The sequence below is a fragment of the Furipterus horrens genome, unplaced genomic scaffold, assembly GCF_987537825.1.
Source record: "Furipterus horrens unplaced genomic scaffold, mFurHor1.1.pri manual_scaffold_9, whole genome shotgun sequence".
Classification (NCBI taxonomy): domain Eukaryota; kingdom Metazoa; phylum Chordata; class Mammalia; order Chiroptera; family Furipteridae; genus Furipterus; species Furipterus horrens.
The window spans coordinates 74,175,999-74,190,560 of record NW_028327179.1 but is presented as its reverse complement, the minus strand read 5'-3'; the positions used below and the strand labels follow the sequence as shown (position 1 = coordinate 74,190,560).

General features: G+C 37.0%; 1 protein-coding gene across 1 annotated transcript in view; it reads right to left on the bottom strand.

The window, feature by feature from the left end:
• The window catches only part of SLC13A1 (solute carrier family 13 member 1), a 129,177-nt gene extending 116,328 nt beyond the window's left edge, over positions 1-12,849 (bottom strand). Inside the window, exon 1 of the mRNA XM_090287415.1 lies at positions 12,722-12,849. Within this exon, the coding sequence (XP_090143541.1) occupies positions 12,722-12,820 (99 nt within the window). The 5' untranslated portion in view covers positions 12,821-12,849. The remainder of the gene's footprint in view (positions 1-12,721) is intronic.
• Positions 12,850-14,562: the final 1,713 nt, after the last annotated feature.

Here is a 14,562-nt window from a genome sequence, read left to right as displayed (position 1 = left end):
AAAATAGATCAGGGGATGTTAAAAATAGTATACAAAAGGGAGAAGTCAAAAAACTTACATGCATGACATATGGACATGAACTAAGGTGGGAGGGTGTATTGCTGGAGGGAAAGGAGTTACTGGGCAGAGGGGGGCAAAGGGGGAGAAATTGTGACAACTATAATAGCATAATCAATAAACTATACTTTAAAAATATTTCAATCAATAAATTTTTTCATTCATTTAGGTATTAATTAAACTCTGTTTAAAATATTTTCTGGCTTTCTACATGAGGGTCTTATTTATCTTTGGTATATTACTTCATTAATGTGAGAATAAGAAATTAATCTAAATGTCGTTCCTTTGTAGAGATTTTTTTTCCTGTTTGGTAGCTTGAAATTTTTTTCTTATTCTTTGATTGTCTGAAGTTTCATTTAAGATGTATCTAAATATGTGGTAATATTTAATTAAATTGTTTTTTACTTAGAAATGTATATTCACATACATTTATATTATATATTTTTTTAATTCTGAAGAATTCAATTATTATAACTTTAAATAATCTCTCCTATATTTTTCTCTTTTTTAGGAATGCCTTTTATATGTATTTTGGGAACTTTGGATAAATCCTTTAAATTATTTTTCACTTAAAATATATTTCTTTATTCTCTTGCCTGATTTTAGATTAATTTCTAATATTCTCTCAGTTCACTGATTGTCTTCAAGTGTACTCAGTTTAAACTTTGTAGTTTATTTCATTTGTTAGATTTTTTTTTTATTTCAGAGACTACATTTTTCATTTCCAGAATTTCTCATTAGTGCTTTTTTTTAATATTCACCTGTTCTTCTTTCATATTTTTTAAACCAGCTCTGGTTGAGGTATAATTGATGTACAAAAATATATACACATACTAAATTCATACAATTTGCTGAGTTACAAACATATACATCTGTGTGACTATCACCACAATCAAGGTAATAAACATATCCATCCCATCCAAAGTTTCCTCATGTCCCCTTATGCTTTTTTGTTTGGTTTGGTTTGTTTGAAGTAAAAACACTTAACATGAGATATACTCTCTTACAAAAATTTTAAGTACACAACAGAGTATTGTTAATTCTAGACACTATAGTGTGTAGTAGATCTCTAAAACCGAGTCATCTTACATAACTGAACTTTATACCTATTGAAGAATTCTCTATTTCTCTCTTCACCCAACCCCTGGAAACCTTCATCCTACTCTCTACTTCTATGAGTTTGACTGTTTTAGTTACCTCATAAAAGTGGAGTCATGCTGTATTTGTCTTTCTGTGCCTGGATTATTTATCTTAGGATAATGTCCTCCAGTTTTATCTATGGTGTTGTGTATGAAAGGATTTCCTTCTTTTTTTAAAGGCTGAAATATATTACATTTATATATGTTACATGCATATATACCATATATGTGTGTATATATATATCTCACATTTCTTTATCCATTAATCCACTGATATACATTTAAATTGTTATTTTGGATGTTGTTAATAATGCTGAAATAAACATGGGAATACAAATATTTCTTCAAGATACTGATTTCATTGTTTTTGGATATATACACAAAAGTAAGATTGCTGGATCATATGGTAGTTCTATTTTTAATTTTTCAGTGAAGCTTCATACTGTTTTCCATAGTGATTGCATCATTTTACATTTTCATCAACAGTATACAAGGGTTCTAATTTGTCTATATTATAGCCAAGACAATCATTTTACTTAATAAAAGCCATCTTAATAGGTGTGAGGTGATAATTCATTGTGACTTTAATTTGCATTTCCATTATGAAATCAGGACACTTAATGCCTCAATCTTTGTTCTTTTTGCTCAGATTGCTTTGGTCATTCTAGGTCTTTTGTGGTAACATATTAAGTTTCAGAAGTTTGCAGCTATGAGCAACTGGTGATTGGCAGCTTCATCAAAAAATGCACCCACTTGTGCATCACATCTTGTGCAGAGTTTTTTGGCAAAACATCAAATCACCCAGGTGACTCAGCCCCTCTACAGACAGCCCAGATTTGGTGCCCTGCAACTTCTGGCTTTTCCCAAATCTAAAATCACCTTTGAAAAGAAAGAGATTTCAGACTGTCGATGAGATTCAGGAAAATATGACGGGGCAGCTGATGGTGATTGTGAGAACTGTGTGAGGTCCAAGGTGCCTACTTTGAAGGCGACAGAGGCATCTTTGCCCTATGTACAATGTTTCTTGCATTTTGTATTTTCTTCAATAAATGTCATAGTGTATGGCTGGATGCTTTTTGGACAGACCTTGTTTTATTTAATCAGGAATTCAGACCTGTAATTTTCTTTTATTTTAATGTTTTTCTTTGTGTAGTTTTGGTATCAGGATCATAATGTTAGCCTCATAAAATCAATTTGGAAGTGTTCCCTCCTCTTCAAGTTTTCAGGAGAGTTTAAAGAGAGAGGGCAAAGTCTGTGGGGAAATGGAGGACATCTATAATAGTGTCAACAATAAAAAAATATTTGGTAGGATGCACCAGTGAAATTCTCTGGTCCTGGGCTTTTGTTGTTGTTTGGAGGTTTGTGATTACTGATTCAAGTTCCTTACTCCTTATTGGCCTGTTCAAGGTTTTCTATTTCTTTATTATTTAATCTTGATTGGTTGTATGTTTTTAGAAATTTATCCATTTCTTTTTTGTTATCCATTTTGTTGGTATGTAATTGATATATCTCGATTTGAAAAAATACTTTGTTACTATTTTTGTGGATTTTCCCCTTTTCTTACCTGCTTATTTTCATTTCATTTTGTGTTTTCATCTCTGTGTTGATTTCCTTGTTGGTCTTTCTTAATTGTCATATTGTAATGTGAGATTTAATTTTCAGATTTATCCTGGGTGGCAGTAGTCTTTTCAATGCATCTGTGTTTCTTTTTTCTGCATTCATTATTCTTCTCTAGAAGTTTTATAATTGCGTCCAACTAGTCCCTAGCTTCCAATCCAGAATCTGCTTTATCCTGGCAGCCTGAGTTCCTATCCTGCCAGGAAAATGCAAAACTGCTCTCTAGCCCTTAGTTTGTGGCATTGAACTTGATTCTGACCCCAGAATGATGGGGGAGCATTTGAGACCACAGTGTCTCACCTTTACTCCACTTATGTGCTTTTCTGACCCATTCTGATCTGCAGAAATATTTGTTTGCTTTGTATTTAGAGTGGAGAAGGGAGTTGGGTGTCGGGGGAATAGTAATTGTATAAACTTCATCTAGACTCCTGATCATAGCCTTTATAGATAGAAAAGCTTATTTAATAAGTGAAGATATTTGCCAAGTAAAACCAACCTTTTCTTCTGATTTATGGTTAAAAGAATGGATGCCTACTACATGCCAGATAAAATTCTTGGTGCTTCACAAGACTTATTTAGTCTCCACCAAAATTCCATGTTGAACTAGGGATCAACGATCACATTGCTCGTATGTGGTAGAGTTGGGACTCAATCTAAGCATAAATTCCCAAGAGTATACCTCATTTTATTTACTTCCCTATTGCCAGCACTTAAAACAGTGCCTAGGGTGTAGTAAATGTTCAGTAATACTTAATGAAGACCCTGGCTGGTTTGGCTCAGTGGATTGAGCGTCGGCCTGCGAGCTAAGTGTCGCTGGTTCGATCTTCCAGTCAGGGCACACCAGAGAAGGAAAACTCTGACTCCAAAAAACCTCCGCTGCCTTGCGGCATACCTCTTCAGGGGAAAGGCTAAGGGAGTAAACCCCGACAGAAAATCCGGAGCCGGAGTCCCTAAGGCGGTTTGACGTTGTAGTCAACACCGGCAACTCCTGCGGCGCACCTGAAGCCAAGCTGTATTGACTCCGTCTTTCCCTTGGACCCTTCAGCTGCGAAGAGAGGAGGGGTCTGCTGCATGGGCAACAGCAGACCCTCCATATCACCCTGCCCAGGCTCTGTAGCTTCAGCTTCACTGGAGAGGACACTCCAGCGTCATCGCAAGATGTCGATTCAACACGGGAGGAGACAGATACCGTGTCACTCCCGAGTCGGACTGCACAGCCATTCTTGGCGGTGCAGATAGACTCTTAAGAAGCTACACCATCGTCTCTCGAGACGGACGGCTGCCGACGACTTAATGAATGAATGAATGTTTCTCCTCTGTGTTGTTTTTACTGTTGTTTTTATTCATATATCTTGATCCCTATGTAAAACACTCAATCACTGCCCTAGACATAAAGTTCTTTAGCATAGGAACCTCTTTTATTTGTCTTGTTCTCTTTTCTGTTTTATCTCCTACTTGTCTGGCACCAGATATCTTGACCCTCTCCCCAGTGGAAGAATGTCTCTACATTTTTCCTGGAGCTCACATCTCTCTCGCCAACAAACTAGAATTGGAACTAAAATTTTTACCTGGATAGGCTAATTCCCCATAGTTGACATTCTCCCACTTCCCCAGACCCCATTTAATTGTATCATAGTCATATTTCATTTTAACCACCTCAACTACACACAGCCAGGGCACTTGCTGCACATGGGGAAAAGGCAAATGAAACTTATGACTAGGCAATTTGGGTAATGGTTGCCCTTTCCCACCAAGATCTGATTGTCAACTTACCTTGGCTGATAAGACTTAAAAATCACTTCGGTTCTGCTTTAAATTTTAGTTCCAGATGGAACTGAAGTAAAAATTTGGCTTTAAAATATAGTTTTTTAACTCTTGTCCCCATTTTTAATGATATAGTAAATGATATTAGGAAGTAATTTGGCTGATGAATTAGTATGTATGTGGATATGATCTTTCAGCACAGCTTGAGAAAAGTAGGACCAATCACAGGCCTCACTCATTGCAATTGTTTTTCTAAAGAGAATACAAAGAAAGAAAGGAGAAAAACCATGCATTCTTAATCCATGTGCTACAAGAACAACACTATATTATTTGACAGAGCCTGTAAAGAGCTCTGCATGGTTCGTGATACACCTACCTGCCACTAATGCTGCAATGATTTCTCAAGACCTAAACCATGTATACTGCAAAGCTTTAAATGACTCGAAATATCCTCATCTTGGATGACGGAGTGTAAGGAGGAGCTAAACTACAAAGTCAAGAAAAATTAACTAGCATTTCTTGTTAACTTTTAGCCATGATGGAAATCAAGGAAAAGCAATTGGTGGTTGCCAATTACAAGAAAAATTTTAACCTTTCTTTTCATTTCATCTCTGCAACTAATTAGCAATGAACACATACTATCTTTACTCCTCATGTGCACAGTGGAACCGGAAATAGCAACAATGATCATTTCGTTCTCCAACTTGATTACGCTGATCGAAATGTAGTCCATGGATTAACTGCTTCAGAAACGTTAGGAGTCTGTTAAGTGAGCAGCATCGTGGACTTCACATCTAGAGGCTGTGATTTTAAGCAAGTAGCTTGGGTAAATTTGGGGAAGCTGGTCCACACAGATAACAGTTAAAACTCTTTTATGGGTCCTGTTCTTTTTACTGAGGAAATGAACCAAGGGTAGCACAACAGAATCATTTGAGGAGGATTTTTTGTTTGTTTGTTTGTTTTAATTTTTTTCAGAATATGTCAGATAAAAGACAGTTGAGGCTACATGGTGGCAAAACTCCCTGAATCTCAGCAGTTTAAGCAACCAACGTTTATTTCTTGCTTACACTACTGGTCAGTTATGAGTTGTGGTGGCTGCGCATTCTAGGCAGAGGGAGCCTCATCTCAATACATGCTTTTGAAATTGCAAGCGCAGGAACAATGGAGTAAGGCAACCCATGCTCAAGCTTTGGAAAGGCGGATGTAAATACCACTAAAAAAGCAATGTCATCGATGGCATCGGGAGTCAGACAGACTTGTGTTTAAATCTTCCTGCTTCCTTTATAGACTGTGTGACATCGGTCAAATTTCTTAACCTCTTTGAGTCTCTGCTCATCTGTAAAATGGAGTGGAGATGATAATACTTACATTAATTACTGTTACCAAACTAAATATAAAAATATATTATGGAAGGAAAAGAAGACTGTGGAGGAGACACCCCCCTGTTACACCATCATTCTTGTCTTTCTTTCAGTAACTGTTCACTGTATTTGAAGTTCCTTCCTTTTATTACTTTCTCTTTCTTGCATGCTATCCTTCCTACAAAATCTGGCTTTATCCTCCATATCTTTCTGTCATGAAAGATCATCAGTTCACCTGCCCAGCAGAGTTATCTACTATCTACTATCTACCATGTGACAAGCACTGTGTTTGGTGCTGAAGAAACAAATTAAATAATATATTCCATGTTCTTTAGGTATCTTCAGTCTAGATGGGAAGCAAAAAAAGTAAAATGGAATGTATACTCTAATGATGGCCCATGGATCCATGATACAATGAGAACATGGAGGATGCTACTCAGTTCTGTAACAGCCTGAGCTGCCCTTCTCAAAAGGAGAGGGCATTAGAGGATGCAGCATGTGCAAGGATAGAGGCACTAGTCATGGGTATCCTAGAACTGCAAATAGGGAAATATTGCTAGCGTGGAAAATGTGAATTGGGGGCTTTGGAGAGGGCTGTTAGGACAATTAAATAGCAAAATCTTAAAAATCCATCCGTGTATACATGTTTGGTTTAAGTATTTCCTCCTGTATTTAGAAAGGATCCTCTGAAGAAGTTTAACCAGGGGTCTAATAGGACCAAGGTGGTATTTTAAAAGTAGTACTCCACCTGGAGACTTTGCAGGAAGAGTGTGCAAATCATCTGTTAAAGAGAGAAGTGAAGTTAGCCTCAAGAAGACAGTGCCAGCTGCAATGAAGATGGGGAAGCAGATTGGGTGGGGGTGGTGTACAAGTATGACAGGTAAATTAACACAGCCTGAGTGATAGGAGCTTAGAAATACCTAGAGCATAGGAGAGGACATGCATTTTTCAAGCCTAGAAATTGGGTGGTGGATAGAAGATTCTCTGAGATAAAGAAAATAGGAGCAGCAGGTCATGAGCAAGTAGAAATTTTAGAGGTTTATCCATCTGTTAATTACACATTTATAACACAAATGATTTGTATTTGTATACAACCTTATTGTGTGACTAACATTTTCCATAGTATATATTGACTTTTCAGCAATTGTATAGCTACTTGAAAGCATTAACATTAATTTAAACATTTGCTTAGGTCCCACAGTTCACTTAGCACAACACTTTGGGCTTAGCAATTTCTCATAGAATATTCACGAGATAAAAATATATCAAATGTAGATTTTCTTGGTTTTGTTTATCTATCACATTACTATTAGCATGAGTTCTATTTTCTCTTTTTTCTTGCCCTCCATCATTTTGATGTGCTCTTTTGTTTAAAATATTCACTCTTAGAGTTTATAGCATTTTCCCCCTCCCTTATATCCCTACCATATTTAAAATCAACATTTAAAATGATATCAGGAGGGAGAGAAGAGGGATAAGTAAGGGAAGGGTTTAGTCAAGGAACGTGTATAAATGACTCATGGACATGGACAATGGGGAGGGATATGATTGTGGGAGAAGGGGTGGGCTGGGTGGGGGGGAGCAATGGGGGGAAAATGTGACAACTGTAATTGAGAAATCAAAAAATAAAATAAAAAAAGATATCAATTGTTTCTAATTAAAATATTTAATTATTTGATTGGACCCTTTAAAAATTCTTTGTTTCCTTGGAATATACTCCCTCCCTCTTTTTTCACTTGGAGTTGATTTAATTCTTCTTCCCCTCATTTTCATGTTCTTCATCAGAGTTCTAAGCAGACATTTATCCCTTCAAAGTTTACAATTCTTTACAAGCACTACGTTTATCCCATCTCTTTAGTTTATTTAGATTCAGCACCATAAGTCTCTCATCGTGTATCATTTTGAAACTCATAATGTACAAAATAAATATATTATAAAGGTAACATGTGAAATAGACTTGGGCGTGAAAGCTGGATTCCTCCCTCCTTAACCCATGCCTTCTGGCAAATAGTTTTGTTATGTGACTTGTCTGGGCTTAGGGCTAAGGATTCAGGCTTGGTTAGGCTTCTTCCTTGAATCTTTTGGGGAGCACTAACGTCCTGCTGTGTTGACTCTCTCATTCTCTTATTTTTTAAAGTTTCTCTTGGTGTAAAATATTTTCTAGAGAAATCCAGATGTCCCTGAGAGAAAACTGAAACCTGGTCTTGGTTTCACAATGAGTCAACTAGGAAATGCTGCTCAATAACTGTGTGGCTGTTTCCCTATCTTCTTATCTCAAGAAGGGGTTCTAATTAATGGGTAGACTAGACAGATACAGACACATCTGGAAGAAATGTACTCTACAAACAAAAAATATTACTATTCAGCTTTTCTCCTTTTACCACTCCTCACACAAAACTTCCCTTCTTTTCCATCTTTTTGTTTCATTACAGAAACACAAAGAAAAGCCAAGAACTGAAAAAATAAAGTAAGGAAAAGTAGTAGAGAACTGAGAAGAGTAAAAATGAACAAGATGTTAGAAATAGTCACAAAGGAACAATGTTGCACAGAGAATATCATTGGAAGGATGAATGTAGCCTAGACCAGTTTTAACAAGTTTTTTATCTAGGAATATTTTAAAAAATTATCCCCAAAATGAGAAAAATTCAGTACAATTATTAATATCATTCAAATATTTATGTAAATAGCAAGTACATTACAGTCTTGTTTTACTGATCAGTAACTACTAATTGGGGGAGGACTAAGGCTACCTTGATGTCTATGTAACAATGAAAAAGACAGCATTTCTAACAATTCAGTGTTAAACAATAAGGGAATAGAATTCCATTAGTAAAGTGACATTTACACCAGTGTGTTGGGAGTATAATTATTACCACTCTGAAAGTAGTAAGGATACAGAATTCAAATGTGTTTGAGATCACTCACTCTAGAGTTAGACAGATGTTGATTGGAAGTGCTAGCTAGGATAAGAGTCTCATGGTGTGGGCCATTCTTACTAAATGCTATTCTTGCTAAATGTTAGATGTAGTGCAGTATTTTGTATATCAGCTGTAACCAGGATGAACTTGACAGGTGTAACCAACTGCAAAGAACAAATCAACAGGTAATTGACCAGTATACATAAGCGATGGTTGAGCTCCCCAAGAGGCCAACCCCTAGAGTTCAGTTACAGAAATATCTATATAGCCACATGTTGTCAACCTATTTACTTGTTTCTGTCTCTGTTTCTAATCTGTAAAATTTGACTAATAATAAAACCTAAATCATAAAGATAAAATTTGAGTTCCTATTTGACTTATGCCCATGGGCTTCTGGGGTGAGGCATACTCTCCTTTGCTATAAAATATCATTTCTATGAAAACTAAAACACACAGTTCTAAGGTCTCTTCCAGCTTAAAGATAGTAAGATACCAACTTAAATCCATGACTCATGGTGAGCATTTGATATGAAAGGGAAGGGGCATCATATCCTGACAAGCTGAAAATGACCAGCTTGTATAGCTGGGACTCTGGGACATTCATCAAATGCCACATAAGAAGACCAACCACTACTTCAGTTCTCATGGGCTGCTAGTGGAGAAATACAATGGAATAAACATTGCTAAGAGAGTCACTTTAAAAGAGTCAGGAGGCTAATAAGGAAGTGGGGCCAATGAACACCTTGAGTCTCAGTTTCAGGACTGCTATTAAGTTGCTATACCTTTTGCTACAGTCAGTTCAAGGCTGAAGTCATTAATAACCTGGAACAACTGCTGTATGGACACACAGAGACTTGACCTCCTTGTAATTTTCATCTTCCTTGTTTGCATATTGGAACTAACCAATTACTGTTAATCTAGTCAACAATCCCTCACTTGCATGAAAGAATTACTTTTTGTTCTCTTCAGAGCACAGTTTGATTTGCTACCTGAATCTGCCTCTCCTGGATTGCAATCCTTTTGCTAAAATAAATGCCTATGTTCTTTAGTACGGCCTGAACCTCTCCTCTGGTTAAAAGGCCCACCCCCAGTGATTAAACTTACTGCAATTTTCTGTCTTAAAGACATTGAGTAGCATGAGGTCAGTTGAGGAAATGGCTATGATATTAACTCTTCTGTGGCTTAAAGCATTATCATGAAGAGAAATGCCTGAGTGTTGATAAATGATTATCAAGCCATACTTTATGTAAAATTTCAAAACACAGAGTAGCCCCGGCCAGGTGGCTCAGTCGTTTGGAGCATCACCCTGTGCGCCAAAAAGTTGCGGGTTCAATCCCTGGTCATGGCACATATGGAGGCAACAAAGCAATGTTTCTCTTTCATCTCTCTCTCTTTTGCTCTGCCCCCTCCTCCCCTTCCTCTCTCTCTAAAATATATAATAAAACATATCCTTATTTAAAAAGATTAAAGGATTAAAAATATATAGAGGGAAAATCTTTAAAGATACAAAATATAGAAAAGACCAAAAGAAAACCACTGTTGAAGCATAAATTAGGAGTTCTGACAGAACCCAAGCTCAAATCCAGTTTCCACAACATCGCTGTGGCCTTTGTTGAATCACATGCCTTTGAGCATAATTTTCCTCAAATGTAAAGTACAAATGATTAAAACAGGTGATAGTCTTATTGTTTATAATAAGGTTAAATAAGATAATTTAGGTAAAGCTGAGTGAATCCCTTTTTTTCCCTTTGAATATTACATTGAAAAACCACGGAGGGTCTCTCATCACTGATGCCACCTTTTAACTAGAGATGGAATGAAGATAATAGTTAATGTCAGTCTATACAAACAACTCAATAACGAGTTGGAAAATGAAAAAAAAGTAAATAATTAATTGTTTGTTGGCTCTAGGTCATGTAGATTTACTGTGTTTTTATAAATCAAAATTGACTTTTTGTTTTGCTCAGATCTTTAATTGTTTTGTTTCTGTGTGTTTAGAATCAGTTTGGTAACCTGAAAGTTATAATAAATTGGTTTGTATCTATGTGAAAGTAAGCCTTTACTTAAATTTTATACCCCCCCCCAAAAGCCCATTATCTCTGGGGAAAGTTCTGTTTTCACTGTAAGCAACCACTAAAATAGTATTCTTTGAATTTAATTGGCAATTGATTAAATGATTAACTGCATTTAGATTAGCCAAAACATGAAATCATGCTATTGTACTAGGAAAAACATCCTCTCATTAACATTACTTGAGTTTTAACAAATGAGTCGATTAGAGAAAAAGGAATGAGGAACACAGTTCACTAAATGCCAGGCCCCTACTTTCCTCACAGACCTAATGTACTCTTATCACAGATCCTTGAAAAAAAATCAATGACTGCATTTCCTAGCAAGAATATACCTTCCAGTTAATGAATAAATCATGCACTGAGATCATTGCTTTTTATTTATTTACTTGCTTTCTCTTTCATTTTCTCTGAAAATTATGGAAGATAATCAAAGTGTCCTGGGTTTACATGTCGAAGAAGCAGCACAGATGTGCAATCATGGTCTAAGTTTGTTTTAACTAGTTTAATTTCTCATTTTTCCTGCTCTAAAGTAAGGACCTATGCTGAGACTAACAAAGAGATATTATACTATAGCAGAGGTCTGGATATGAACCAGGATGTGCTCATGGTAGGATCCAGCTAGGTGCAGGGGACTTCAGAACCAGTGGAGTCAGAAAGAGGCCATCATGCATGCTAGATGGAGTAGCAAGTCTTCAAAGAGGATTGGAGGCAGGCATTCAGATTAAAGCTCTATGTCTGAGACTCAAATTTTTCCTCTATTGGATGCCAGAGACTCATAAAGGAGTGATCAGAAGTAGCTGGAGTGGGACGGGCAGGGAGGAGAGAGGAGGCTCGTCACACAGAATTTGAGAAACAATACCAACCCAACTGAAAACAATCTGACTACTTGCTGTTTTCACTAGAAATCCTGTAAGAATCTGGGGGCTCAGAACAATGTTTGACCAAAGCAGGTGGGTAGTTCTTCCCTTCCTCCACTGAGGCCTTCTAGTTCTAGGCCTCAGTTCCTGGAGAGGCCCAGTCTGGGAGGTGACAGCTGGATGGTTGCCCCTGGCAGCAGACAATCTGCAGCTGCTGGCAGCAGAGGCTGGTGCCTTTGCCAGGTTTGCCAGTAGAGGAGACCTTGGCAGAGTCAAAAAGAATTTTTCATTAGCTCACACGGATTTCCCTCAGAGAGTCCCAGATTGGTGTCTAACTTCTGAGGGAGACCAGAAGATCCATGGTATTATAATTACCATGATTCTCTTTTAACTCAGGATGGTATAACCTTGATTAATACTTGCTTTTCTCTCCTTAGAGAAAAGGCATCATAGTGGGAATTGCACCAGCTGTGGAGTCAACACATTTGGATAGACTCACACTGCCCCATTTACTGTATACCAGCCACTGCTTTAGTGCTTGATGAGTCATTTAATTCCCACAAGAAGCCTGTTACTGTCCCAATCTTATATATGAAGAAACAGAAGCACTGAGAGGTTAAGTAATCTGCTCAGGTCATACAGCTTGGATATGATCAATCTGGGACTTAAAGCAGAGAGTCTGGCTCCAGGGTCTCTTACCAGCAAGTGACATTCGTCATGCCTGGCACAGAGAAGGTGCTCACTAATATTCACTGATTCAACTCATTTTACTAAAGAATTAAAAATGCACTGAGTTTATCACTTTGGACTTAACAGACTGACTACACTTAAAAGCAAACAGTAAAATGCTTACAAGTATGCCAAAATCTGAACCAACAATGAAGGACAATTAAATAAATCAGGAAATCCACCCATCTGTTCTCCAGGTTCACTTACCTTTGTTTGGAGGATAATAGGTAGGGGCAGGAAAATCAATACAGTGAAAACTATGAGGAGAAACCGGCGATAAACCAAAATATAACTGAAGAGTTTCATTGTCCTGAGTGGGTGCCTTTGATGGTGTGCTCCTCAAAATGAGGCTGAAGTTAAATAACCAGTCTGGATTAATATTTCTCTAGCTCATCATCTTCGCCTGCTGCCCTAGATTGACCAACTTGAGTTAAAATTAAATCTCAATCTTTATTGTTTTACTGTCATAATTACTATGGAGAGATAAGCTCAATAAAGTTTCCAAGAAATCAAAGACCATCTGCAGGTATGGCTATTGAAAGATAGAACTGTTCTGTCCCTATCTTCTATGTTCACATTAACTGGCCAAGTCTATGAGAAGGCAAAACAGTAAGGTTGGTTGAATTTGGCCAAAATGAGGCCCCTCCACCCTTTTTGATGTCAGCTAACTTCTAGGTGCCTAATGGGAGTAGATACCACACTTCAGTAGTGTCTTTGGCCGGGTGCCTCCAGTAGCCTGAGGAAGAACATTTTTGACATGTGAATTGACACAGCAATTCCAATAGTAGGAATTTCAGTGAAGGGGAAGTGTTTGGTACAAAGGATTTTTTCCAGAACTTCTCAGGTAAAGTTTGAGGCAATCTTCTACACTCCCAATGTGAAATTGGACCCACAGAACTCCTGATCTCTTTCATTCAGGAAACCTTGGTTCACATTCAAAAAATAAATAATGCTGCTTCCAAAATTGAGTAGCATTTTTCTCTCCCAAACTACACTCAATTGTGCAATACTTTCTTCATGATTTGTGTATTTCCTGGATACCATTGCCTCTTTTGATAAGAAACCAAAAGTTATTGTAAAGCCTTATATAAGCACTCCCCTGAAAGACTTTTTCAGGATTGAGTTGATATTATTCTATTGATACTAGATAAACACCAGAGAATCTGCACAGAGATGAGTCATGAGGGTGTGTGTACATGTGCATGTGTGGGTATCTGTGAAGATGGGAACTGTTCTGATAGTGATATGGAGGACGTACTTTGAAACTCCACAGGGCTAGGGACTCTGGTTTGTTTCTCACTGTGCTGTAAGTTAATCATCCAATAAACCTCAACTGAGCCACTACTGTGCACCCAGCCCTAGGTATAAATAAAAGAAATTTCCTTCTATAATTTATAGTCCATTTCTTTTGGCACAAATAAGAAATTGTTACCATTTTTATCTAATCTATGGTTACTATTTAGGTCTTATTTTTGATTCCACACTAATGTAACTCTACTTTCTTTTCCATCAAGGAAAATAATTATTTCACCAAAACCCACTGTATTTTTAATGTAAATGAAAAAGCATTTTTTTCTCTAAAAGTATAAATTTCTTGAGATATATTATACATACTGATTCAGGAAAATCAGAATAGTAAACAGAAAAAGTGTCCAAACTAGAAAGGCATGTTATATCTTGAATTTCTCAGATGAAAGACAGAGTAATTATAAATAATAATAGTCATAAATAATGAGTAGCAATAAATAGGCAGTAATAATAAATAGTGTTTAAAGTCACATTAAAGGAACTGAATTACTTAAAGCAATTTCAATACTTATTTTTTCTATGTAACAGTTCATTGGTTTATTTTTTTCTTTATTTTTATCCCCCACTACAATCTTTGTTTGTTTGTTTTTCTGTTACAGTTGTCCCACTTTTTTCCCTATTGCTTCCTTACATCCTCCCCACCCCTTCTGCCATAGTCAGTCCCCACCCAGTTGTCCATGTCCATGGGTCATTTATACATGTTCTTTGACTAGACCCTTCCCCTTCTTACCCCCTTCTCT